Here is a 26,642-nt window from a genome sequence, read left to right on the forward strand (position 1 = left end):
CCTAATACATAAATGGAAGACGTTTAAACGCTTCATAACGCTGGCTTTCCAGCTATCGTGGGAGAAGAACATTGGTGAGAGAGGTAAAGACAAACTCAAAGATTACTGTGGTTGAGCTCCAGAGATGCAGTTGGAAGATGGGAGAAAGTTGCAGAAAGTTAACCACCACTGCAGCCCTCCACAAGTTGGGGATTTATGGCAGAGTGGCCTGACCGAAGCGTCTCCTCAGTGGAGTTTGCTAAAAAACACCTGAAAGACTCCAAGATGGTGGGAAATAAGATTCTCTGGTCTGATAAGACAAAGATAGAACTTTTTGTCTTAATTCTAAGTGGTAGAAAACCAGGCACTACTCATCATGGCTGCAGGGACAGGATAACTGATTGCAATCAACGGAAAGGTGAATGCGGCCAAGTAGAGGGATATCTTCGATGAAACCTTCTCCAGAGTTCTCAGGACCTCAGACTGGGCTGAAAGTTTATCTTTCAACAAGACAATGACCTTAAGCACACAGCTAAAATAACAAAGGAGTGGCTTCACAACAACTACGTGTCTCTTCTTGAATGGCCCAGCCAGAGCCCTGACTTAAACCTAATTGAGCACCTCTGGAGAAACCTGAAAATGGCTGTCCACCAACGTTTACCATCCAACCTGACAGAACTGGAGAGGATCTGCAAGGAGAAAAGACAGACGATCCCCAAATCCAGGTGTAAAAAAACTTGTTGCATCTAAAGGGGTGCTTCAACTAAATATTGAGCAAAAGGGTCTGAACACTTGGGAACATGTGATATTTCAGTTCTGCTTTTAAAAAAATCTGCAAAAATGTTTTTCTGTCAATATGAGGTGCTGTGTGTACATTAATGAGGAAAAAAATGAGCTTAAATGATTTAATCAAATGACTGCAATACAACAGAGTGAAAAATATAAAGGGGTCTGAATACTTTCTGTACCGACTGTATATAAAATATGTCAAGTATGCAACGTATATTTCAAAATATTGAAAAAATTTACAATTTACATTTTTTTTCAACTACTAGAACTACAAATATAGGTTTAATGTTTAAATATATTAGCTACAGTTTTACATGTTCATATATTGCCATATATCAAATTCCTGTATGGGACTTCACTTGAATCCGCTTGTTAAGTGTGACGAAGCAGCTTCCAGGTCCAAGCGCTCAACTGAATGGGGAGACTCATGAAATGGTAATAATAAACGCTTACAAAGCGATTTAATACTTTCGAAAATCACGATCGCAATATATATGTCCATGCCTAATATCCGATTAGTCGCACAATAATTTTTTCAATCTTCTTAGCTTTACGGTGCTTTTGGGAAATGGAGCCCTGCTTTATTCTGTTACAGTGAACTGCAGAGGTCTTACAAACTAACAAATGGTTCTGTGAAAACTGGTAGAACTGAGATAAGACCAGTGGTGGCAATTTACATTTTATTCACACATTTAAATATGCTATCAGGTGTTTCACTAATGATTTTGGCCTTGACTTATGTACCAATTTGTAAAAAGTCTGTATCATTATTACGATATTTGTAAAGAAAAAAATGTGCACAAAACTGTAAACCAACGTACCAAGCATGAATAAAAACATTCACACAGTGTCAGGAAGACAAGTCAAATCTAATTTTACCGATGAATTTGAAACGACTCAAGAGCTGCTCAGCTATACTGTCTTTATCATAATTATAAATGCCTCAAATATTTTTATTTGAAAAAAATGTTACCCGCTATCATACAAATATTACCATTTTACATGAATCTATAGAATAATTTAATTTATTACATTATTATTTCTTCTAATATTAATATTTAATTAATTAAAATTTCTGAGGGGATCTTCTCAAAAAAAAGTGATAATGCTGGTCTAAAATGCATTCTTTTTCTTTCTTTTTAATTTATATGATTTCCCACACACAATTTAACAGCATTATATGATCCTATAAATAAGTATTTGTAAATGTTTTCAACTCAACCATTGTGTAAAAAGGTCAAATTATATAATAAAAAGACGTTTCAGTCACAAGGGTGAAAATGTCATTGCTTTACAGTTGATCGCATCTATAAAAATATATATTTTTCATAATATTATACAACCAATTTTTCTGAAATTAAATTGTAATAATTGTAGATTTCATTATCATTTTTAAACAATATGATATTAAGCAGCATTTCTTTTTTTCACAGTATTTAATAGTTATATATGTCTGGGTTACAACACCACATAATCACAAGTAATGTGTGTTAAATAAATGTTTATTACAGTTATATCTAAGCTAATATCTGTCTGAATCAGTAAGTTTTTTAATATAATTAACACTGACGCATACTACTAGCACTAGCACTAATAATAGCAACGACCGTGTGTGTAATTGTTTATGTGATTTATGAGGACACAAAATTGAATTTGTGTAATGACATGGTTATGACTAGGGCCACACGGAATCTGCACATGCAGAAATCTGCAGATTTTTATCCCATCATTTATCTAGTTACGTAACTGTTTGTTAAGTTTATTAGGATTTTATACTAATTTCAGTAATATTGTTGACTAATATAAAAATGTTTACATAATTTATGTACAATACAGCTTGTAAAGTTATTTTTTTTTTGTATCTTTTAGTAGATGTTTTATATGAGAGACTTGCTTTGTTTACCAACTAAGTGGATCTAATTGGATTTGCACTGAAAACAGGGTTGGGCGATGTCGACCAATTTGGCCGTACGATGTCTAATGTGAAACATCGCGATGACATTGTCATCATAGGCAGCGGTGAATTATTTATTCATTAATTATTAATTAATGACAAATTATTTATTTGTAATCTACCGTTTTAACTACCTGACCTGCATGGTCTTAGTTTTACACATAACCAAATCAGAAATAAATAAAGATAAGTTACACACAGATCACCACCCGTCAATCAGTTTTTCCGCAAGACTCTGGCATGAACAGGCAGAGTGATCTGTGTTGTTATAATGGCGTTGACATACATACATAGATGGTAAAAAAGGTGCACAACCAACAGGAACCAACCAACTGTATCTGAGGTTTTCGCTAAAATTACTAAGTACAAACGTGAAAGTGAATAATTGAAGCAGTGTACTGCCGCTGTGACACGTTACCTGATAGATTCAAAAGACTGAAGAATCGTTAGATAGAGACAAGATTAATTAAATATCACCTTTAACAACTATAATGAGACACGAGTGGTACATTCTTAATAAAGTGTCCGACATGCACTGCTCTCTGATGTTTTGTGTTCAAAGCACCCGCTGACTGCTGGAGTTCAAACGTGCGCAAACACTGCAGTTCATGCCAGAGTGTGTGTGTGGTCACATGATGTGTGTTTTCAGCGGTATAGTGCCCGGAGATGGCAGGGCGGGCAGGCGGAGGATCGTGATACTGGCTCAGCATCGTGATGTCTATCGGCCATCGTCTATCAACCCAACCCTAATTGAAAACATTAAATACAAGTTAATAAGGTATTATTATTATTATTATTTTGTTGTATTACGTTTTTATTTATGATAGTCCCAAAATCATTCTGCATAAATTCTCTGATTTTTTACAAAATTCTGTGCAAAAATAGCAAAAAGTGTTTGCAGATTCTATCTGGCCCTGGTTATGACCAAGCTATTACAACATTGGGGTGGTTTATGACCCCAAAACATGCTTTTCACATTCAATTTTTGCCACAGGTTTACTGTAAAGGTTTATGGGAATTTTGACCCCATGTAATAAGTGATTTTACTATATAAAAAGCGTTAAGCCTATAGACAGTCCGCGAAAACCACAGAAACCAACACGTGTGTGTATGTTTATGAGCTCTGTGTGTGTGTGTGTGTGCCTGTCTGAGTTTATGCTAATGGATCGTCGTGTATGAACGGTATCTTTATGATAACAGCACGACTCGCAATGAACGTGGTCTAATTGAGGTAAAGTTGGTTTTACATTTGTTCATTTTACGCTCCTTGCACTGTTTACAACACTCAAATTGGGTCTAAATCGCATTTAAGTATGACTTAAAAAAGGAGCACTATTTTAATTGCCTGTGACCATATTGTACTTTAATATTCATTGGCTGCTAATTTTATTTCCCTATTTAAAATTAGCAAATTATTCTTTTCTTAAAGTAATGTTATATTATTAGGGAGAAAATCCTAATAGCTATTAAACCAACTTCACCCACAATATGATCTATAAAGCAGAAAGTCGCTTTATGAAACCGAAATGATGTACTCGTCGCTATTACCCTCAGTGCATCTCCTCCTCCAGATGGTTTCCGTGTTCAGGATCTGCCTGAATTTCTTGCACACCAGCGCCAGGTTGGGCAGCGCGATGCCGGGCAGAGACGCAAATATCTCCACGAGCAGCTCGGGCGGCAGATCGAGCAGAGACTGCGGGTGTGGCGGCCCTGCGGAGCCCGAGGCCGAGGCTCCGGAACCGGCTCCACTAGGCCCTGCGCCGCAGCTACTATGACAGCCGCCGCCGATACCGCTGCCGTCAGGCTCATCTTTCGCTTTGCCCACCACCCTCTCTTCTTCCTCCCCCTCCTCCATCTCCATGTCGGAGTCGCTGTCCTGGTCCGCCTGGCTGTGCCGCTGCCGCCGCCTGCACCTCCGGGACTGCCCCACTCCACAGAGCCTGGCGCACACCGCCATCCGGAGCAGCATTACATCATCACCGCACAACAACAGCTGCTGTCACCTGCACTCCGCTCCTCTGGCGTCTGCGTCAGTTACGTGACACAAGTCTCCCCGTGACGACATCGCGTTTTGACGTCAGTGTTAGCAATAATGCGCATTTCTGTTTGTACATTTGTGTTTGCATTTAAGTTAAGGCTACATTCAAATGATGAAATAAGACTATAAAATAAAAGAATATTGTGCAGGTGATTTTTGGTTTCGAAAGCGAAATACCAAGTACCCGCATGATAGCGACATCTGCTGGTTAGATATTAGGTTAGATACTACTGAGGGAGTTTGTGTGCGTGAAATAAACCGTAATGCAAGATTTATTCAGTAAAATGCTGTGATAAATAGGACAGTTTTTCATAATAAATTTAATACAATTGAAAATAGATGACAAATAAGTTTTAAATGTTTATTATTACATTATTTTCTATAATCAGTCATGGTAAAATAATGTATAATCAATTTTAATTACCTTTACGTATAGAGTGCTAAAGGCTAATTCAAGATAAATACATTTGTTTTATTTTTATTTTTCAAGTTTGTGTATTAAATTGTTATTTTGCTTTATTTTAAAACACATAAACATATTACAAACATTATTTAGTAATAAACATATCACTAAACATTACTTGTACGACAATTAAATATTGTTTAACTACAAAAGACTGTTGGTCTGTTACTCTATTTTACAGTCTATGGTCTGTTTTGATCTTCGCGGAGAAAAGTACTAAAAAGATTTAGCTGCATGCTAATGTCATTTTCCTGACTGTCAATTTGCTCAGAAAGTTTAACAAAAATAATATAATATATACAAAAAAATATATAAGCAAGTTAAAAACGAAGGACTTCACGATGATCATGTTACCACTTCATTTACTTTCGTTTCCACAGCAACAAGGACACACGGCGGAAGAAGTACACCTGATCTGAGCGACATGGTAAACTTTATGTTTTTTTCTTCGAGTTTAGCTTTCAATAATAATGAATAATGGCGGTTTTCTTCATTTATACTGTACTCTTATTTGTCCAGGCTGAAGTCGAAGACACTTTAAAGAGGATTCAGGCCCAACATGGTGTTATTGGGACAATAGTGGTTAACGGAGAAGGTACGTTAAGCATTTAACGTTACAGTAGTAAATTAACTGTAATATTCTCCACAGCTCTAACGTTACATATGTTAAGCTGGTATATATAATATAATATAATACAATATATAATGCAATATAATATAATATAATATAATATAATATAATATAATAATATAATATAATATAATACTTTCCCAAAGATGGGTTGCAGCTGGAAGGGCATCCACTGCGTAAAAACGTGCTGGATAAGTTGGCGGTCCATTCCGCTGTTGCAACCCCGGATTTATAAAGGGACTAAGCCGACAAGAAAAAGAATGAAGAATATTATTATAATATAATATAATATAATATAATATAATATAATATAATATAATATAATATAATATAAGGATACACTGTAGGACTCATAGGATAATCTGCTATTCTAATATTTATATTATTCAATCTATAATTATAATCAATAAAAAAATTAATATTGCTTTAATTAATTTTCTTTCTATATTTCTATAATAATAAAAAAATTATAAGTATTGCATTACTATTAGTAGTAGTAGTGATAGAAGTAGTATTAATATGAATAACAACAATAATAGAGTTATTAATGTTCAGATTTTATTATTATTATTTTATAAAAATAATAATGGTGATGCAGTGGTGCAGTTGGTGCTGTCGCCTCACAGCAAGAAGGTCGCTAGGTCGCAGGTTAAACCTCGGCTGGGTCAGTTGGCGTTTCTGTGTGAAGTTTGCATGTTCTCCCTGCCAGGCCCGGATTGGCTAATCGGGAGGACCGGGAGAATTCCCGGTGGGCCGGTCCGTTTTTTGGCCGCGAGGGCCGGTGTCCCAAGCTGCAGAATCTGTTGCTCTCAGCAGTCACACTTTTCAAATTTATTTATTTACTTGACCACAGCCTTTGTCCAGCGGTTAGCACGTTAGAAAAAGACGCCGCGGACCCGGGTTCGATCCTCGTTAGAGTAACTTATTGTTTTCATTTTTATTGTTAAGACATATAATACTGTTAGGGTTGTTGAACATTTGAAGTTCTAAAGCAGCTGTTTTCTCAAAAAAAGATGTGATAGTGTCATTAGAAACTGATTTGGAAATGACCTTATTTTAATATAGTCAGTCGTGAACTGAGGTGGGCTGGTCTGAGGCTTGAAACTCCAGGGCTGAAAAGGAATCCCACTCCGGCCCTGCTCCCTGCGTTCGCTTGGGTTTCCTCCGGGTGCTCCGGCTTCCCCTACAGTCTAAAGACATGCGGTACAGGTGAATTGGGTAGGCTAAATTGTATATAAATAAAATATAAATCATAGCAATTGAATAGCATTGTTAGATTTAAGTAATTATTATATCTCTTATTATAAAGTAATAACTTTAATATAAAAGAATTGTCACAAATGGAGAGGAAGACAAACTGGTGGTTTCAGAAAGAAAAATAAATCTAATGTAAACTTGTTGTTTCTGTTGCAAAAAATAAATGATACATTTTAAAAATATATAAACTACAAAATTATAAATATATAAAGTACAAAAAAGTACAAATTGCTGTTATTGTCATTGTGCCTGTATAATTAATATTGTGTTAAATATTATTAAATATTACAAGGGAGTCATGGTGGCACAGTGGGTAGCACAATTGCCTCACAGCAAGAAGGTTGCTGGTTTGATCCTTGGCTGGTTCAGTTGGCATTTCTGTTTGAAGTGTGCATGTTCTCCCCGTGTTCACTCGGGTTTCCTCTGGGTGCTCCGGTTTTCCCCACAAGTCCAAAGACATATGAAATAAATGAATTGGGTAAGCTAAATTGTCCGTAGTGTATGAGTGTGAATGAAAGTGTATGGATGTTTCCCAGAGATGGGTTGCAGCTGGAAAGGCATCCACTGCATAAAACATATGCTGGATAAGTTGGAGGTTCATTTCGCTGTGGCAACCCCAGATTAATAAAATGACTAAGCCGAAATAAAATTTATGAATAAATCTTACCATTTTATAATAATAATAATATTTAACAATTATATAGGTTTGTTTAATTTTTTCTATATTTAATTTTTATATACAATATTATAACAATATACATTTAATCTACTCTAATTTACTTGAATTGAAAAATTTACAGTATTACTGCTATAAAGTTTCATTAAGATCAATAAATGGTGTCTTTTTAACACACACAGTATGTGTTATATATGAGCAGATGTTTTCCCAGGGCTCGAAATTGCGACCATTTTGGTTGCATATGCGCCTGAAATTTTATCTATGCAATCTCAAAATATATTTGGGAGCATCTGCGCGAGTGCATAAAATTGTTGTGTGCGACTAGTTTTACTGCAAAATGTTCACCACATGCGTGGATTCGGAAGACATTCACGCAGAATGCATCTCCGCACTTAAAACGAGAAACGCAGGGGTCAGGAATGGTTTAAAACAGTTGTCATCTTAACTTGCTGCAGTAAACAAAGCCAAGTCCGTAATACTTGCCCCAGCTTCACTCTTTTTTTAATGACCCACTACTGCTTTGGAACTGAACGCGAATGGATTGGTCAATATCAACTGTCAATCACTCAGTCAATGCCTTCTAGCTTGGGATGACAGGGAGAGCTACAACCACGTACAATTGTAAAGCGCTGAGGATGAGAATGAAGATAACACTGACAGATTTTGTTTTAGAAACCATGGCATCTAAAGTTACAAATAATGACACATCTTACAAGTGATCATGTGCTAAATGTTAACCCACCATCTACACTTTTCAAAGAGTGGATAAAAGACTTCCATTGGCTTCAAGTCCGCTATGAAAAGTCTGTGGGATGAAATCTTCAGGTAACTGTTTGCCACATCTAGCACGAGAGCTTCTGTTTTTGTTCCCTCATATAATCGCCAGATGCTGTCCGCCATGTATGTGGCAGCTATATGTGAAATTTAACACCACATACACCATCTCAAACGGGCTTGCATGGAGTAAACTAATATCGCTACTCATAAGAGACCGGTATTTCTATTAACATGACTTAATATAGGCACAGTATATGTCAAAAGCATCAGTGCAATGTCAGACAACAGCCGTGAGAACGGCACAGTTTTTGTTAACAGATTCATTTATGTCAAGCAGTGTGTGCAGGGCCGGTGAGCGCTCCGTGTACCTTTTGATCACTCAGTTATGTTATAAAAATCTATTTTCTTGTGATAACAGGATTTTGTTGAGACAGATTTTCCTCACTCTTGCATATATATACATATATATATATATATATATATATATATATATATATATATATATATATATATATATATATATATATATATATATTGCTTGGAAGTTTGATTAGTGCTGATTTCAAATGCAATAAATATGTTTGTATAAAACGTGTAGTAAAGGTGCTTTTGACTGATGCGCCTAAATTTTTCAAGTTAGGAGCAATTGTGCAACCAATCAAAAGGGTTAATTTCGAGCCCTGTTTCCCACTTTATTTCCAGGCATTCCCATTAGAACGACGCTGGACAACTCAACGTCAGTTCAGTATGCAGGTCTGCTGCATCAGCTCACCATGAAGGCCAGGAGTGCAGTTCGAGACATCGACCCGCAGAACGAGCTCACATTCCTGCGCATCAGATCCAAGAAACACGAGATCATGGTGGCTCCAGGTGAGTGAGAGCAGTTTTTATCACAGCCTGAGGCCCTGTTCGCACCTGCTATTAGGATGCATTTTTGCCGATCACAAGTGGACAAAAGAGACACACTACCATTCACACCTAGTGTTTAAATGTGTTTGTTTTCAAGTCAAGTCTAGTTGAGTTTTATTGTCATTCTGCTATTTGTGTGGACATACAGTGGTTCGAAATGTTGTGTGTGGAGTTTAAGAAAATGTGTACAGTGCATAAGGAGAGAGAGGGTTTCTGCAGGTGGTTTGTCAAGTCCACTCACCTGTGTGAGGCATACTCAGAAATGCACAATGTCATTTATAAAGATATAGTGTGGTTTTAGGTAGGGATGCACCGATCCCGATACTTGGATTGGATATCGGTTTGATACGATGTATTTTTGCTGGATCGGGTATCGGCCAGCTCGCACCGATCCAAATCTGATCTTGCGCCTGCGCTATATTCTGTGTAATTTATAAGCCAACAAAAGCCATGAAGGTAGCCTATTACAAGGCACTGGAAAGTTGTCATGTACGCCTACTATATCCCAAATGTTCTGAAGGCGTTATATTGTTTAATGTGAAGTAAAGATTAATATTTAATAAAATGAAATAAATTCATGTTCACTTTAGCACTTCCCGCCGCTGCGCTTGTCAATAATTCTTCATTCATTCACTATTCAAACTGCATGTCGCGTTCATGACAACTCGAAAAACTCTCCAAGACTATTTGTTCCTGTTAGTTTTAATAATCAGTGGAGAAATGCATTTATTTCTGCAATAAATGGGTTCACTTTGACCCGTAACATGGAGTTTGTTGCTGTTTCTACGTCATGTTGTGCTGTGTCTGTTAGACCAGCAGATCACATCGTAACACTGGAGTGGAGAGGGTTATTACCTGCTCTTCACACACAAAGTAGGCCTACCTAAAAGTTTAAATGAGAAAAGGCTTAATAATACATTGGACAGATCCTCATTGCCCTGGTTTCTTCTCTTTGTGCTGCTGTTTTGAAAGTGTCTGCAGATACCGGTGGGCTGCATGCTGTGTCTTGTAATGCATCAAATGCTTCATCAAGCACACCGGCTGCGCAGAAACGATGTGCGCCGCTCCGTAAAATTATTCTTATAAAAAGTTTCCATTCTCTCATCCTTCCGGCTGAGTTTATTCTTTTGATGTGAAAATGTTAAGTGCTGCTAATAGTTTGTAAAGCCTGGCTTGAAACTGACGGGTGCAATATGGATGGTCAGTAACAGAAAATTATTTATCCCAATATAGGCTACTCTGAAACTTTGAATATTTGACTGTTATTTTATATATATTTTGGCGAGACAAAGGGTGAAAATATACACACACACGGATGTAACAAGTGAAAGCCGCGGAGGGGTGTTTATTTACAAGTGAAATCCAGTGTGTATGTGAGAAAGTGCGGTCTCCATTGTGCTTCCTACAGTCCCAGAAAGTGTCGTGTTTTGGTGGTGGTGTTGATTATTGTGATGTTCTTGAGTCCGTGAAGGGGTAGCAGTGGGGGTGAGCTCGAATCAGCCACTTGATTCTGTGAGGTAGAGAATAGTTAGCATGGAGGTTTCTTGTCAGAATGCACTGACTCGCTTGTCCTCTCCTGCGGTTTATATCTCTCTCTTTTCATGAGCGACCGATGTGGCTGATTGGGCTTGAGGATTGTGGAGCTGCTGTACATTACGGACCACGGTGACAGGGAATTAGATGACTCGCCAAAATATATATAAATATTAATATTTTATTTAACAGATTATTTGTCAGTTTGTGCACTGAAGCATATAAGCTGACCTTTTTTTGAACTTCACCTTAAATCTTTTTGTTTATTTTGTGGACAACCGACCAACAAAATACATTAAATAACTAACAAATTATACCAAAGGAAATTAGTTTAAAAAAAAAATGCTTTCAGTTTCTCCATCTCACTCGCTGCGGGTTCAGGCGAAGGAATGTTTATTAAGTAAAACTCAGACAATTTAGTTTAGTCTGCTTCAAAACTGCAGGGAAATATCAGGCTTTGCTAAAAGGCAGGTTATTTTATCAACGATTAGGGTCAATAGTGGTAGCCTAGTACAGATTTCAAAGAAAAATCCTAATACTAAAAAATAACACATAAGCTGGAACACAACAGATCAGATCAATGTCATAATGAATGCTCAAATAATTTAGCCTATAGTTTATAGCAAGCATCATGTTTTTAGTTAGATTGTGTCGTCTGTCATATAATGTAGGCCATAGGTCTGTTTTTTTTTTTCTAGAGAAGATATATTATTTGAGCACCAGAAATATAGAAACCGTATTAGGTTTAAAAAAAAAAAAAGGGGCACAGTATCGGGATCAGATCTGTATCGATTGCTAGTCACTAAATTGTTACTATAAGAGCTTGTGTAGCGAACGCGGAAGGTTTCGCGTCGTCCGCCTCAGTTTCGGCCCTTGTTTTGACTCGGGAGGCGTGTCCAAACGCCAGGTAACCACTATAAAGTGAGCACGCTAGCTTAGTCGGCAGGAGAAGCACTTTAACATCGAGACCAGCAGCCTGTAAGTACATTTAAGACTTGTTTCAGTTGTTGTGTATGGTTTGAGAACTTGTTTTCAGCTGTTTGTGTAAAGTTGTAGGACATTTAAACTTGCTTTCAGTTGTGTATAATACTACAAGTGTTTAGCCACTGTTTCCTTGGTTACTATAAGAGCTTGTGTAGCGAACGTGGACGGTTTCGCGTCGTCCGCCTCAGTTTCGGCCCTTGTTTTGACTCGGGAGGCGTGTCCAAACGCCTGGTAACCACTATATAGTGAGCACGCTAGCTTAGTCGGCAGGAGAAGCACTTTAACATTGAGACCAGCAGCCTGTAAGTACATTTAAGACTTGTTTCAGTTTTTGTGTATGGTTTGAGGACTTGTTTTCAGCTGTTTGTGTAAAGTTGTAGGACATTTAAACTTGCTTTCAGTTGTGTATAATACTACAAGTGTTTAGCCACTGTTTCCTTGGTTACTATAAGAGCTTGTGTAGCGAACGCGGACGGTTTCGCGTCGTCCGCCTCAGTTTCGGCCCTTGTTTTGACTCTCGAGGCGTGTCCAGCTGAATTCAATCAGCTAACGTTAGTGCTTTGGGGTTATATAAACAACTAGTTCACCGCGGCAGCGGTCGCGGCAGCCTCGTGTGAAGACCGACGAGTGTAAAGACCATCGACTCTACCTGCGCGACTCCACCGAGCAAAGACACCGACAAAGCACTTGAGTACTTTACTTTCTTTTTTTTTACTTTATCTTTTGTTGTCAGTGCACTTTTATTATGTGTTTTCTAATTCCTGTTGTTACTAACACTCGCAAAACACGGAAGGTACGCTGCAGGCGTAATCCTCACAACCTTCGTTCAATAAATGTATCTGCTATTTCACAACTCTCTCTCTCCGTGGGCCTCTGGAACTGTCAATCAGCTGTTAACAAGGCAGATTTTATTACCTCCATAGCTACATATTCTGACTATAATCTCATGGCTCTAACTGAGACCTGGTTGAGGCCGGAGGACACTGCTACACATGCTACTCTTTCTGCTAATTTCTCTTTTTCCCACACTCCTCGTCACACAGGGAGAGGGGGTGGGACTGGACTACTAATTTCCAAAGAATGGAAATTTACTCTGATACCGTCCCTGCCAACAATCAGCTCCTTTGAATTCCATGCAGTCACCATTATCCACCCCTTCTACATAAATGTGGTTGTCATCTACCGCCCACCAGGTAAATTAGGTCACTTCTTAGATGAACTGGATGTTCTTCTCTCATCTTTTTCTAATATTGACACTCCCTTGTTGGTGCTAGGTGACTTCAACATTTACGTTGACAAACCGCAAGCTGCAGACTTTCAGACTCTGCTTGCCTCTTTTGACCTAAAAAGAGCACCTACCTCTGCTACCCACAAATCAGGTAATCAGCTAGACCTTATTTACACACGACACTGCTTCGCTGATCAAACAATAGTAACTCCACAACAAATATCGGATCATTTCCTTCTGTTTCTCAACATCCACATTACTCCTGAGCCGCCACACACTCCAACACTGGTTACCTTTCGCAGAAACCTACGATCTCTCTCACCCAATAGACTATCCACCATTGTTTCAGACTCTCTTCCTCCATCTTGCAAACTCTCTGCACTTGATTCGAACAGTGCCACTGATACACTCTGCTCCACACTAGCATCATGTCTAGACCAATTATGTCCTCTTGCATCCAGGCCAGCCCGTGCCAGTCCTCCTGCACCCTGGCTCTCGGATGCTCTCCGTGAGCATCGCTCAAAACTTCGAGCTGCAGAAAGAATTTGGCGGAAAACTAAAAATCCTGCACAGCTCTTAACATACCAAACTCTTCTGTCCTCTTTCTCAGCTGAGGTTACTTCGGCAAAGCAGACATATTACAGTCTGAAAATCAACAATGCCACTAATCCTCGCCTACTTTTTAAAACACTTTCCTCCCTCCTCTATCCTCCTCCTCCACCCGCATCCTCCACACTTACTACTGATGACTTTGCTACATTCTTTTGCACCAAAACTGCAAAAATCAGTGCTCAATTTGCTGCACCTACAACAAACACGCAAGGTACACCACCAACACCACACACACTCACCTCTTTTTCTCAGCTCTCTGAGTCTGAGGTGTCCAAACTGGTGCTATCTAGCCATGCAACCACCTGTCCACTCGATCCCATTCCCTCTCATCTCTTGCAAGCCATCTCTCCTGCAGTCATACCAACACTGACTCACATAATTAACACATCTCTTGACTCTGGTTTATTCCCCACTTCATTTAAGCAGGCTAGGGTTACCCCACTGCTAAAGAAACCCAACCTGGACCATACGCTACTTGAAAACTACAGACCAGTATCCCTGCTTCCATTCATGGCCAAGATTCTGGAGAAAGTAGTGTTCAATCAAGTCCTGGACTTTCTTACTCAAAACAATCTCATGGACAACAAGCAATCCGGCTTTAAGAAAGGCCACTCAACTGAGACTGCCCTGCTCTCGGTCGTGGAGGATCTCAGACTGGCTAAAGCAGACTCTAAATCATCAGTCCTCATTTTGCTGGACTTGTCAGCTGCTTTTGACACTGTCAACCACCAGATCCTGCTTTCTACGCTCGAGTCACTGGGCGTTGCGGGCACTGTTATACAATGGTTCAGATCTTACCTCACTGACAGGTCATTCAGGGTGTCTTGGAGGGGTGAGGTGTCCAACCTACAGCATCTAAACACTGGGGTACCTCAAGGCTCTGTTCTTGGGCCACTTCTCTTCTCCATCTACACATCATCTCTAGGACCAGTCATCCAGAGACATGGATTCTCCTACCACTGCTATGCTGATGATACCCAGCTATACCTCTCTTTTCATCCTGATGATCCCTCGGTTCCAGCTCGCATCTCAGCCTGCCTGTTGGATATTTCACACTGGATGAAAGATCATCATCTTCAGCTGAACCTCGCAAAAAACGGAAATGCTTGTAGTTTCTGCCAACTCGACTCTACACCATAACTTTTCAATCCAGATGGACGGGGCAACCATTACTGCATCCAAAATGGTGAAAAGCCTTGGAGTAACGATTGATGACCAACTAAACTTCTCTGACCACATCTCTAGAACTGCTCGATCGTGCAGATTCACACTCTATAACATCAGAAAGATCCGACCCTTCTTACCTGAACATGCAGCTCAACTCCTTGTTCAAGCTCTTGTTCTCTCCAAACTGGATTACTGTAACTCTCTACTAGCTGGGCTTCCAGCTAACTCTATCAAGCCTCTTCAACTGCTCCAGAATGCAGCAGCACGAGTTGTCTTCAATGAACCTAAACGAGCACATGTCACTCCACTGCTAGTCCGTTTGCACTGGCTGCCAGTTGCTGCTCGCATCAAATTCAAAGCTCTGATGTTTGCCTACAAAGTTACTTCGGGCCTTGCTCCTTCTTATCTGCTCTCGCTTCTGCAGATCTATGTGCCCTCCAGAAACTTGCGTTCTGTGAATGAACGTCGCCTCGTGGTTCCATCCCAAAGGGGGAAGAAATCACTTTCGCGAACGCTCACGCTCAATCTGCCCAGTTGGTGGAATGAACTCCCTAACTGCATCAGAACAGCAGAGTCACTCGCTACTTTCAAGAAACGACTAAAAACTCAACTATTTAGTCTCCACTACACTTCCTAATCTGTAATTGCCTCTCTGAATATCACACTAACTGTACCAAAAAAAAAAAAAAAATACTAATACTACTAATACTTACCTTCTTAGACTTTACAGACCTGAAACTTGCTTATAGCACTTATTCATTGTTGCTCTTGGTTGTGTAAATTGCTTCCTTGTCCTCATTTGTAAGTCGCTTTGGATAAAAGCGTCTGCTAAATCAGGGGTTCCCAAACTTTTCAGGCCGCGACCCCCAAAATGGCAATGCCAGTGAGTCGCGACCCTCAATATACTCTGAGGTGGTTATAAATACAGAAACCTTGCATGCAATGGCGCACACACACCAATGGACCCAAGTCCATTCAGTCTTCTTTTAATTTTTTTTATGTATGAGAGCTGGAAATGGGCCACAAAGTTTAACCGTGAGTTTAACCAAAGTTATTGCTGTGTCTTTAATACGATGTACCCCAGGGGTTGTAATCCAATAGAAGTAACTATAAGCTACTATAGTAACTATATATGGTATAAACGACTATTTTTTTTTCTCTTCAGAAGGTTATGGATAAAATATGGTAATTCTTATGGTTTAGTAAAAATAAATAGATTTTTGGAAATCACCAGGCGACCCCCTTTCATTGTCCCGCGACCCCTCGGGGGGTCCCGACCCCCACTTTGAGAACCATTGTGCTAAATGACTAAATGTAAATGTAGTCAGAATTTTGGTATCGGGATCGGATCCAAAAAAATGGAATCGGTGCATCCCTATTTTTCAGGAAATTAATTGTCTTGTCCATTTTCAGCCACTTCTCTAATGAGTAAAGGTGTTGAGTTTTTCTGATCCATCAAATTGTGAAATAGGCATGGGACAAAAACCAGTTTTGAAGGTTTACTGTGGTTTGGAAAAGTCAAGGTGTTAAAACTGCAAAAAAATATATAAGATATACTGTTCCTAAGGTATACGTAAAGTTTTTTATGTGTTTTCTATGTATTGAAAAAAAGTCTGTGTTTTTGAAACTAATGCTCCACAAAGCAAGCCAGACCTGTATTAATAAATTAAATTACAGACACCTCTGAAAATAACTGAGGAGCCCGGAGTCTCATCTCGTATTTGAAAGAAAACAACAACAGAGACGATTGAACAAATAAATAACGTAAAGTCAAATTTATTTGACATTTAACTTTAAAGGAGACATAAAAAATCTTGCGGAGGAAAAGCCTAAATAACAAACAAAAACTCAACTTAAAGTTTTAAACCCTTTTACCAGCACATAAATAAACAACATTCACTTACCTCCCTATTAAAGACAAAAAAAAAACCCTCCTCATCACATGCATCTTCGTACAATTACATTGATCTCAATAAATTAAGTCAACACTCTTAAACCAAAGAGCATAGAAACACCAAAAGGCGACATTCTAGTGCGATCTTGAAAAAAGCCACTAGATGCCGCTAGTGTCACGCGGCGGCAGTTTTGGAATGAAAATTCCAATAGAACAACAGCATAATTTAAGTCTGTAAAAAAAACTTAAAAGTGCTAATGATTGTGATAGTAAGTGTTGTATTGTCGTCTTTCTGGTTGTATCCCAGCTTAAATTAAAAAGCTTATAAAGATTTTTAAATAAATAAATAAAAAAACAAAGAGGTTGCTTGCCATTGTGACACTAATAAGATCCAATGGACAGCCGATCGCTTTCACTCCAAAATGGCGGAATCTGGAGCTGTTGCTGGGCGCTTCTATTGCAATGGAACGTTCTATTGATTATCACCTCTGGGTGAGTCTAAGCTCTTCAATTAAACTCAACAATATCGCCGAGCAAACACAAAAAAAGTTCTCACAAATAAACAAAACAAGCCGGGAGAAAGGGAATTCTTCAAACGATCTTCCAGTCTAGTTTATGGACTTCACCAACACACCGGCAAGTTTCCAAGTTTTAACACCTGATTCACCACACCTGTGCGCTCATAATGAACCCTGTCAGAAAGACAGCGGAGAGAGGCAGAGAGAAAAGAACAACTACAAAAAGAGACATATACAACAACACAAAGAAAAACTCACTAACTTCAAATAAATAACTTTTTTTGTTAATATTGTTTTAATAAAACAATATAAAAAAATACATAACACCAAAGTTATCATACTGTCAGAAACTTACACCGGCCCATGTCTACTGTGAAGGCCAGCTCAGTTTTCATAATTTACAAAAAAGTCTTGTTAAAAAGTAGCCTACCAGAACAAATAAAAAGCTTTATAAATATGTTATAATACTTTATCCATTGACTGATGAAATTTTAGATAATTGATTTATTTAATTTCCGATCAACTCCTATTAGGCCTAGACAATTTTTTTCTGTTTTACAATTTTGATTTGTAGGCTATGTATGGTGTCGTGTTTATAATATCCGTTTAACAAATATTTTTGAAGATCGGAAGTAGAGGTTGACCAAAAGTAGAAATGACCCCAAGAATGCAGCAGAGGTCACAAAAGACCCCACAACAACATCCAAAGAACTGCAGGCCTCACTTGCTTTAGTTAAGGTGAGTGTTCATGACTCCACCATAAGAAAATGACTGGGCAATGGTTTGCATGGCAAGAGTTTATTCATTAATTTATTTTAATTCGGCTTAGTCCCTTATTTATCAGGGGTTGCCACAGCAGAATGAACCGCCAACTATTCCAGCATAGTTTTTATGCAGCGGAAGCCCTCCCAACTGTTATGCAGTACTGGGAAACACCCATACACACTCACATTCACGCACATACTCATACACTTCGGCCAATTTAGTTTATCCAAATCACTTATAGCCCATGCGAACATGGGGAGAACAACTCCTCACAGAAATGCCACCTGGCCCAGCCAGGACTCGAACCAGGAACCTTTTTGCTGTGAGTCAACAATGCTAACCACTAAGACATACATGTCTTGATGCCCAGGGTTTCCTATAAAACAAAACCTAAGTTTATCAAGGACAGTTTTAATCAGCTTCTCCAACCAGACTGTATGAATGAACTCAATAGGCCGAGAGAAGGTGGTGTTTAGCAGCAGTTCAAACGGATTCAAGCACGTTTGCATTCGCACTGTTACAGCAATCTGATCAAATGTGTTTTTTTTAACTACCTCCGGAAGTGGTAAAAAGTGGACAAGCTCAAAATGTTTCACACCTGATTTGCACTTGTACTTAGCGTGGTCCACTTGTGATCAGATCAACAAAAACGCATCTTAATACCAGGTGCAAACAGAGCCTGAGAAACACCTGGACAGACCTCACCTTCTCCACACTCTCCTAGATAAAGAATACCTGCTGATCGCCATCCAGAACCCCAGTGAATAAACTACACCTCCACTGCAGATGAGGAGAATGATGGAGCGCTGCTGTAGATGTGAGGAATTCTTGTAATCATTGTTGTTATTATTACTGTTATTAAAATTCTTGCTGTTATTTGTTTACTTTTTATTGTTATTGTTCTTGTTACTCTTCCTGTTGCTATTGCTAATTTATTACAAATTAGACATTCATTAATAATAATAGTAATAATTCTATGTGTGTGTGTGTGACCAAGAAAATATTCACAGGATTTACTAAAATATTGCTTCTTTTGGAGGAAATCTTTTTTTTTTCCCTTTAGTTTGGCTGAAAAAGCAGTTTTTAAATTTTATTAACAAAAATTTTACATTTTATGAAACTATTTTAATTATATTTTACACTCATTTCACACGGCTGCCATTTTGAAAAAACGAAAGTGAGGCTCCGATGGGAAAAAAGCCATAAGTATAGGATCAGCACTGTAAAGTTTGCATCAGCATGCTGTGGACTACTAAACTCCAGCTGTTGCTTCGATTTCAGAATGCAGATATGGTGTAAACATCACTTTAATATCATTCAGTTAAGTTGAATATATACATTTAAAAGCATAAGTAACCCGGTGAGCGATAAAAACAATGCAGTCCTCTGTTGCACATCCTCATTTTGTCTGTAATAGTGTAAACGTACTGAAAATTAAAAATGTCCATTTCCCACTAACATTTAAGCATTGTTGAGCGCATTCTTAAACATTGTTGATTTGCATTTATTTAGTTGATTACATTTTTGATTCTAAAGTCATGATTTGATTCAATTTTTGATTTAAAAAAGAAAAATTAAACAAAATCATAAACAAATCATACAGTAAATGAATGAAGATAAGTTACACACATAATTGCCACCTCTCAATCACTTTTTCCGTGGGACTCGTGAATAGGCAGTGATCTGTGTCCTTATAATGCCGTCGGTAAAAAAAGGTGCACAACCAACAGGAACCAGCCAACAGTATCTGAGGTGTTCCCTAAAATTACCAAGTACAAGTGTGAAAGTGAAAGATTGAAGCAGTCTACTGACCCGCTGACTGCCTGGACCTGCTGTCTCGAGTGCAAGACAATGTGTGTGCGTCTCTGTGTGTGCCTGCCTGTGTGTGTGTGATCACGTGATGTGCGTTTTCAGCGGTAGTGAGGAAGGAGGGCTGCTCAGAAATGCAAAACGCCAGTGTGGCGTTATCGTTATAAAATGCCATTTAAAAACTAAGACTTATTATGCTGCGTTCACACCAGACGCGGAACGCGTGGATAAATTGCGCGAATGTCCGCTGAATTTCAGATTTTCAAACTCGAGTGATTTGCGCGAAACGCACGTCAAAAGCACAAAACGTGCAAAACGCTCAATTCACGCCACGCCATTCGTGTGTATCGCGCCATTCGCACCACGCCATTCGCACCACGCCATTCGCGCAATTTGCATCATTCGCGCCGCGCCATTTGCGTGTATCATGCCGCAGGATGTATATTCGCGCATTTGCATTGACTTAACATGTAAATCACTCTTGGGCTTGACATGCATTACGCTTCTGATGTGAACGCTGCATAAATGTAAACATGGCCTGAGTGTGTATTTTTCACGAGCGGATTGGCAACGTGGGCGGGGCGGAGGATCGCAATGCCAGTGTTGTCTATCGGCCCAACCCTAATACATAGCAGAGCTTGCAAACTATTTTTTTTTTCCGACAACAGGAACGTTGTCAACATAACTCACTGGAAATCCAAAATACTTTCACATCGGCGACTTCATTGAAAGAGGAAAGGGTTTAAGTTCTGTCGACGGGTCTCCTGCAACTGCAGTTCAACAAGCTCTTCAACAAGCGTGTTTTTTTCCTCTTGGCAAGCCAAGCTGACGTGACATGGGGGCGTGGCAGCATCAACGATTCTTTTTTTTTTATTCGATAATTGAAATTGAGCATGAATTTCGATCGATTTTCGATTTAACATTGAAATTGTGACACCCTTACATACTATTCACCGGTGCTCAACAGAAAGGACAGTGATTGGCCGTGAAGGTCATCCGTTTACTGCTCTTCACCTAGTGCAAAAACAAATACACGAACACTGGAGCGTTTTTAAGCCGCCAAGATTGGTCGAGTTATCAGCGGATAGCTCGTCTGGGTTTGCACTCGATAAATATCAGAGAAGTACAGTGGGCGCTTTTTTTTAAAATTCAGTACTGAAATTCAGTATCGTTACAGGTCTATTATTTAATGAAAGGTTCAGTTCATTAATTTGAGTTTGATAAATGGCATCTAAAACGTGTGTTTGGGAAAGAAAATGTTAGCTAACTAGTGACATTTCCCTTAACTTAGCTAAAAATGAGGTCTGATATCCCTTTTTATTTTCCCTATCCATTCAGAATGGACCTCGGTGGTGAAAAAATAAATTTGTGTCACTCTCTCTTTGCTGATAAGATTTGTGACTTCAGGCTATACCGGGTTTCTTAGCACCGCAGCCTTGATTTCGCTTTTAAAATGGCGGCTGCATGAAATCAATCTATTATCCTCCTTAAGATTATTTTTTGTTCCCAATTGTCTACAGCAGTGGTTCTCAATTTTTTTAATCAAGTATCACCTCAAAAAAGAATTGTCTCTCCAAGTACCATCATAATAAGCTGTATAGAAATATAGTAGCGTAGTAGGCCCGAGGAAGCAGCAGCACTGCACAGTTCTAAAATGAGGCAGATTAGTTCCTATAATTAAAAATATTTATTATTGTCAGCCACTTTAAACATAGTTAGAACATTAACACAGTACTGTGCTTTTATGAAAAAACAAGCAAATAAACAAACAAATAAAAATAAAAAGTCAACGTCTAAATTAAAATATGCTTTTAAAAGTTCAAAATGAAAGATTACTGTTCTTAAAAAGTAAAAAAAAAAAAAAAAAACTTCTTCTTAAATGTGAAATATTAACATATTGTAGCCATTTAAATGTTGCCTGGACCTTAGAAATATAGGCTATATATGTCATCATATTCATATATAAATAAATTTTGATAAATTTTGAAATATATGTAGCATGTACATATTACATATTTGATTCCTCCACGTACCACAAGTGACACATGTACCACAGTTGGAGAACCACTGGTCTACAGTAAAAACCACTGTTGTCCAATGAATTGTCCGATTAATCTAACCTGCCTAGTTAATAAAATAACCAAGTTTAGCCTTTCAATGACACATTAAGCTGAATATAAGTGAACAAATATTATGCACTGTCACCATGGCAAAGACAAAATACACTAGTTATTAGAAATTTTACCTTAAACTTTACCTCGAATGTTTATCTTTATTTTAAAATCAGTCCATTAATCAGTGACTAGATCAATAAATGTTAATAAGAAAAGCACAAACAAAAAAACAAATAGATCCAATGTTTCTTTCAAATATTACAAAGTTTGTTGTTGTCGTCGTCGTCTTTATGTGACCAATTTCAAATAAAGCCATTTAAAAATTAATGAACTCCTGTCTTTATTATGGACTATGGGTGTTCTATGTCATTTAAAAGCTGTATATTCAATTTTAATATTCACATGTAATTAACATCATGCCCAGCAGATGTCAGGAGATCCTGCTGATTCTCCGCTGCTGATTTCATTTTGCCTCAGAAAAATTGCTGCTTTTTCGACTTAATGACTGCGGCGTACTGTCATTCTGAAATAAGTTACTGTAAATTTGGCAGTGTTTACATGTTTTCACACCAACAGCACTGAAAACTAACCACATCTCACTGAAATATATGCTTGATGAATGTGGTTATCATTATAAGGTAGAAATACAGGTTTGACAGGACGATTGTTTGAGCTCCATTAGCATCTGATGTGTGTGCCTCTCTCTCTCTCTCTCTCTCTTTCTCTCTCTCTCTCTCTCTCTCTCTCTGTATGTGTGTTGTGTTTGAGTGTGTTTGCCTGCGGGACAGTGTTGTCTTTTCAGAGGAACAATGTAGCCAGAACATTTGTGCTCTAATTACTTGAACACAATCATTTCCTTTCCTTTTCCCGCCTTGAGCTTTTTCTGGTTGCAGTTATGCTGCTGGTTTTCACCCGGTGAATCTAGAAAAGACACTTCCCATGAACAGGCGATTCAAAATCGGCGTTTAGTGACTTTTTTTAATAGCAATAGAGGCACACATTTAGTGTTATGAAAATGAAAAACAGCGCAGTTTTGTGTGTGATGCTTCTTGACTGATTCAACAATGAAAATTCTTTATCATGTGATGAGAGGTTTATAAAATAATAGATTACAATAGATTACACACTTACTACAATAATACACATTTTTTGCACAAAAAATCTGCCTTTTTTTTTTTTTTTTTGTAGTTTGTAGTCTTTACCCTTATTCTTGATTCCACTAGGGGATCTTTAATGGGCAGATGACTGCTTCTCACTCAGGGCTGTCTATGCTAATGAGGGAGAGATCGTCAAAGTGTTATTGCAGATTCAAATTTGCCAACTTGTCATACTGATGGCAAATTGTGCAAAACGCTCATTTTTTTGTTGTTGTGTTATATCCTCATAAATGTCTGCTACCAAGATATTAGAACCAGACATTTTCCTTTACCCTTATAATTTGATGTTGCCATCACTTTACTGTACTGGTTGTTACCAGGATATAGGAACAAAATAGCATGCTCAAAACATCAAATCAGATTAGAGAAACCGAAAAGCAATTTGGTATTTACGACAACACGGAGAAGGTAGCATTCAAAGACTTAAAAGCACAAACTTAAAATGCACACAACTGACAAATATTCACAGGCAAATTAAACTTTAGTGACAAGGCAGCATTGTCCCGATCAGGCCAGTAATAGGCATTGGGCGATAACTGTTTTCAAGGTATACCGTAGTTTGGAAAAGTCAAGGTTTTAAAACCCCCAAAATTTTATGCCATACTGTTCCTAAGGTATATGTAAGTTTTTTAATTTAGTATTTTTTTGGCCAACAGTATGTCCAGAAGAAAAAATATCCAAAAATGGTATTTTAAATTGTAAAGAAATGTGTGTTTTAGAAACTAATGAAAACAGCAAAGTCAATGATTGATCTGAATAATTTAGCCTGACATCTTTACTGCGCCAAAAGATTTTTAGTGTTTCTCAAAATAAAATATATTGTGTTCAAAGGGAATTTTTTTTTCTTTTTTATCCCGACATTCAAAAACAACATATTTTAGAGACGTAACCACAATACCATCAAATCGTCATAATATTTTTATCCGATGTTATCACACCGTCGAAATTTTATACCGGCCCATGCCAAGCCAGTAATGTTCTTGTCTACTGTCCGAAGCACCTCTCATGCTGGCTCCGGGCCATCGGGCAGTCCTTATCGTTGAGCCCTACTGTAAGGATCTGTATGTGTTTATAAATGTTACATTTATTTATATATTTATTTTATATAACTGCAGACGTTACAGTAGGCTATTTCACTCTCATTAATCTGCAGTTATAATCAAATCATTTTTATAGAATGGTTAGTAATGAACATTTATACACAAGTATTTATGTGTTTAAAGCATTTGTTTTGTGAGAAGTGTTTGTCATATTATATGTGAACGACCAGTACAGCTCTACTTTGATGTTTCCTCCAGTGAGAATGACTTCAACTGAAATTTTCTGTCGTATACCACACTCACCAAAATAGTACCCTTGGAAGTGGAAACGCAAGCCTGATAAAGGTGACCAGTACTGTACCGTACTGTACCACTTAGTGGAAACGGGCCATAATATGAATCCTATGTATGGAAATTGCAAACATTGATAACCTGTGAAATAAAGCTGTTGTTTCCCTTGTTGTTCTTTATCTAAAGCATGTTTGCTGGAGTGCTGGAGGTCTGGAAATCAGCTGCTTGAGTTTCCCACTGCTGGACTGACCTCTGCTCGGCTTCCATCTGCTGTCTGTTTTACATGGCCAGTGCTGCCAATTGGCGCTCTCAGCACAGGGCAGAGTGCCAGCAGGTGGGCACCGATCTCATGTTCAGAGTTTGGCTCCCGTGCAGAGCCCCGATCAAACTGTGTGTCTGTGCAAGATAATTAATAGAAGGATTAATAGATGTCCTAATAATAACAGCATATCAGCGGGAAAAAAACCTTGTTTGCTTATTCACGTGTGCACTCACATAGTAAGATATTTTTAAAGTGATTATGCAAACATCACTTTTATAAAGTGATTTAAACACAGTTGTGTGTCAACAGTGTGTGAATATAGCCAGACTCTAATAGTAAAAATTCGTAATTTAAAAAAAAAAAAATCACGCTTGATAAAAAACAGTCAGCAAAAACACTTTCATTGACATAGTCGTGTTTTTGAATCTGCCACTATGCTGACACATAGGCATTTGTAGCTCCGCCCTCTTTGAAAAGAGCACAATCTCCTTTGAATCGAAAGTGACAGTCACCAAAATTACACAATTAAGATCAAAGCCTAAAAAGAGGCTTTAAAGAGTTATAAAACATTATAGCATTTTGAGCTGAAACTTCAGATACGCACCTTAGGGAGCTCATATTCTTATTTTACATCTCGTAAAAAGGAGGGTCACTTTTTAGGATTGAATAATGTGCAAAACTTTTATTTCTACCTGCATTTATCTTGCCACATTTGCTATTATCTCACAGGGTTTGAAATGGTTAGTTCAGGGAATAGGGCTGCTCAATAAATCGAAATTAATTTAAAATCATCATTTAGCAAAAGCTGCAATTATTGTGCACATCTTGTTGCACCATTCTGCGATCTGTAGTAAATCTCCTTTCGAAAGCCAGTGGGCGCTTTTGAGCAAAACCCCAAATAAACTGAAGAAGAAACCCAGGAAATCCCTATAGCAGGGAGCAGAATAAACAGATTTAATTGCTGGCTTCATATGCCCACTGTAGCACCTCCACTGTAAACTTTGCTGTTGTCATTACTAAAGATATTAGGTTAATATAACTTGACTACTAAAAATTACAAGTTTTGGTATCAAAACTTAAACAAGTATGTTTAACTTACTCATTAGGCAGCAAAAAGACTTTTAATTAGTATTTTAAGATCCTAATGTTTTAATTTCTTTAAATGATTAACCATGTCTCTGTTTAAAATTACTGGTTGCGCTTGAAATTCTACCTTGACAACCGTGCTGATTGGTCGATGTATGTTATATGACACAAGGTGGTCATTTTGCTTGTGATGCTGAATTTTGCTGAAGTGCAGCAGGACAGAGGCACTACTTAAATCCATCTGACGAAAGAAAAAAAATGTTAAATTAGTAAGTAGATATGTAAATGTAAATATACACTTTTCTTTATTTATATAAATGCAGGGGGGATACGAGTCCCGGCTGGGTCAGTTTTCATTTCTGTTTGGATTCTATAGGTGCATTAGGTTAGCTTAATTGTTCGTAGTGTATGTGTGTATTTCCTGGACCTCCAGGTAGAGATCTGTGCGGGACTAAATTTTGAATCCCGCTCCCGCCAGACTATTAACCAAAAACGAACAAAAAAGAAAACCACCAAGCTATACAGAGTCCAGACAGCCTATAACAAGCTGTCTGTATAAACACACACACACACACACATAGGCACCAAGCAAGTGACACACACACATAGGCACCACCACACACAAACACACACACACAGGAAGCACAAAGCTCTCTCTCATTCGCGCGCGCACACACACACACACACCTCTCATTTGCGCGCACGC

The 26,642-nt window shown here is 38.2% G+C and overlaps 3 protein-coding genes and 1 long non-coding RNA gene across 11 annotated transcripts in view; 2 read left to right on the forward strand and 2 right to left on the reverse strand.

Annotated features, from left to right (window-relative positions):
- The window catches only part of fbxo31 (F-box protein 31), a 35,529-nt gene extending 30,822 nt beyond the window's left edge, over positions 1 to 4,707 (reverse strand). For all 3 annotated transcript variants that reach the window (XM_087312264.1, XM_087312265.1, XM_087312266.1), the window contains exon 1: positions 4,271 to 4,707. In XM_087312264.1, the coding sequence (XP_087168390.1) occupies positions 4,271 to 4,691 (421 nt within the window). In that variant the 5' untranslated portion in view covers positions 4,692 to 4,707. The remainder of the gene's footprint in view (positions 1 to 4,270) is intronic.
- Positions 1 to 15,675, forward strand: part of LOC147837700 (uncharacterized) — a 174,198-nt gene extending 158,523 nt beyond the window's left edge. The window contains exon 3 of the mRNA XM_087312262.1: positions 12,622 to 15,675. Coding sequence (XP_087168388.1) covers positions 12,739 to 14,973 — 2,235 coding nt within the window. The 5' untranslated portion in view covers positions 12,622 to 12,738 and the 3' untranslated portion in view covers positions 14,974 to 15,675. The remainder of the gene's footprint in view (positions 1 to 12,621) is intronic.
- dynlrb2 (dynein light chain roadblock-type 2) lies at positions 4,211 to 26,424 on the forward strand. 6 transcript variants are annotated; one of them, XM_087310234.1, is made up of 6 exons: positions 4,681 to 4,798; positions 5,604 to 5,650; positions 5,743 to 5,818; positions 9,270 to 9,437; positions 18,902 to 18,994; positions 24,775 to 26,424. In XM_087310234.1, exons 2-5 carry the CDS (start codon positions 5,648 to 5,650, stop codon positions 18,943 to 18,945), a joined length of 291 nt encoding a protein of 96 aa, XP_087166360.1. In that variant the 5' UTR covers positions 4,681 to 4,798; positions 5,604 to 5,647; the 3' UTR covers positions 18,946 to 18,994; positions 24,775 to 26,424. The 6 variants fall into 6 exon arrangements, with proteins under 6 accessions (XP_087166358.1, XP_087166360.1, XP_087166357.1 ...); XM_087310233.1 differs by having other exon boundaries at positions 4,789 to 4,909; XM_087310235.1 differs by lacking the exons at positions 18,902 to 18,994; positions 24,775 to 26,424 and adding exons at positions 10,288 to 10,349; positions 10,449 to 10,580 and having other exon boundaries at positions 4,789 to 4,909.
- LOC147837701 (uncharacterized) overlaps positions 25,267 to 26,642 on the reverse strand; it is a 31,548-nt gene continuing 30,172 nt past the window's right edge. The window contains exon 4 of the long non-coding RNA XR_015526493.1: positions 25,267 to 26,623. This is a non-coding gene — a long non-coding RNA (uncharacterized LOC147837701). The remainder of the gene's footprint in view (positions 26,624 to 26,642) is intronic.

This window comes from Danio rerio, chromosome 25 (genome assembly GCF_052040795.2).
Source record: "Danio rerio strain M-AB ecotype USA chromosome 25, GRCz13ab, whole genome shotgun sequence".
NCBI lineage: Eukaryota > Metazoa > Chordata > Actinopteri > Cypriniformes > Danionidae > Danio > Danio rerio.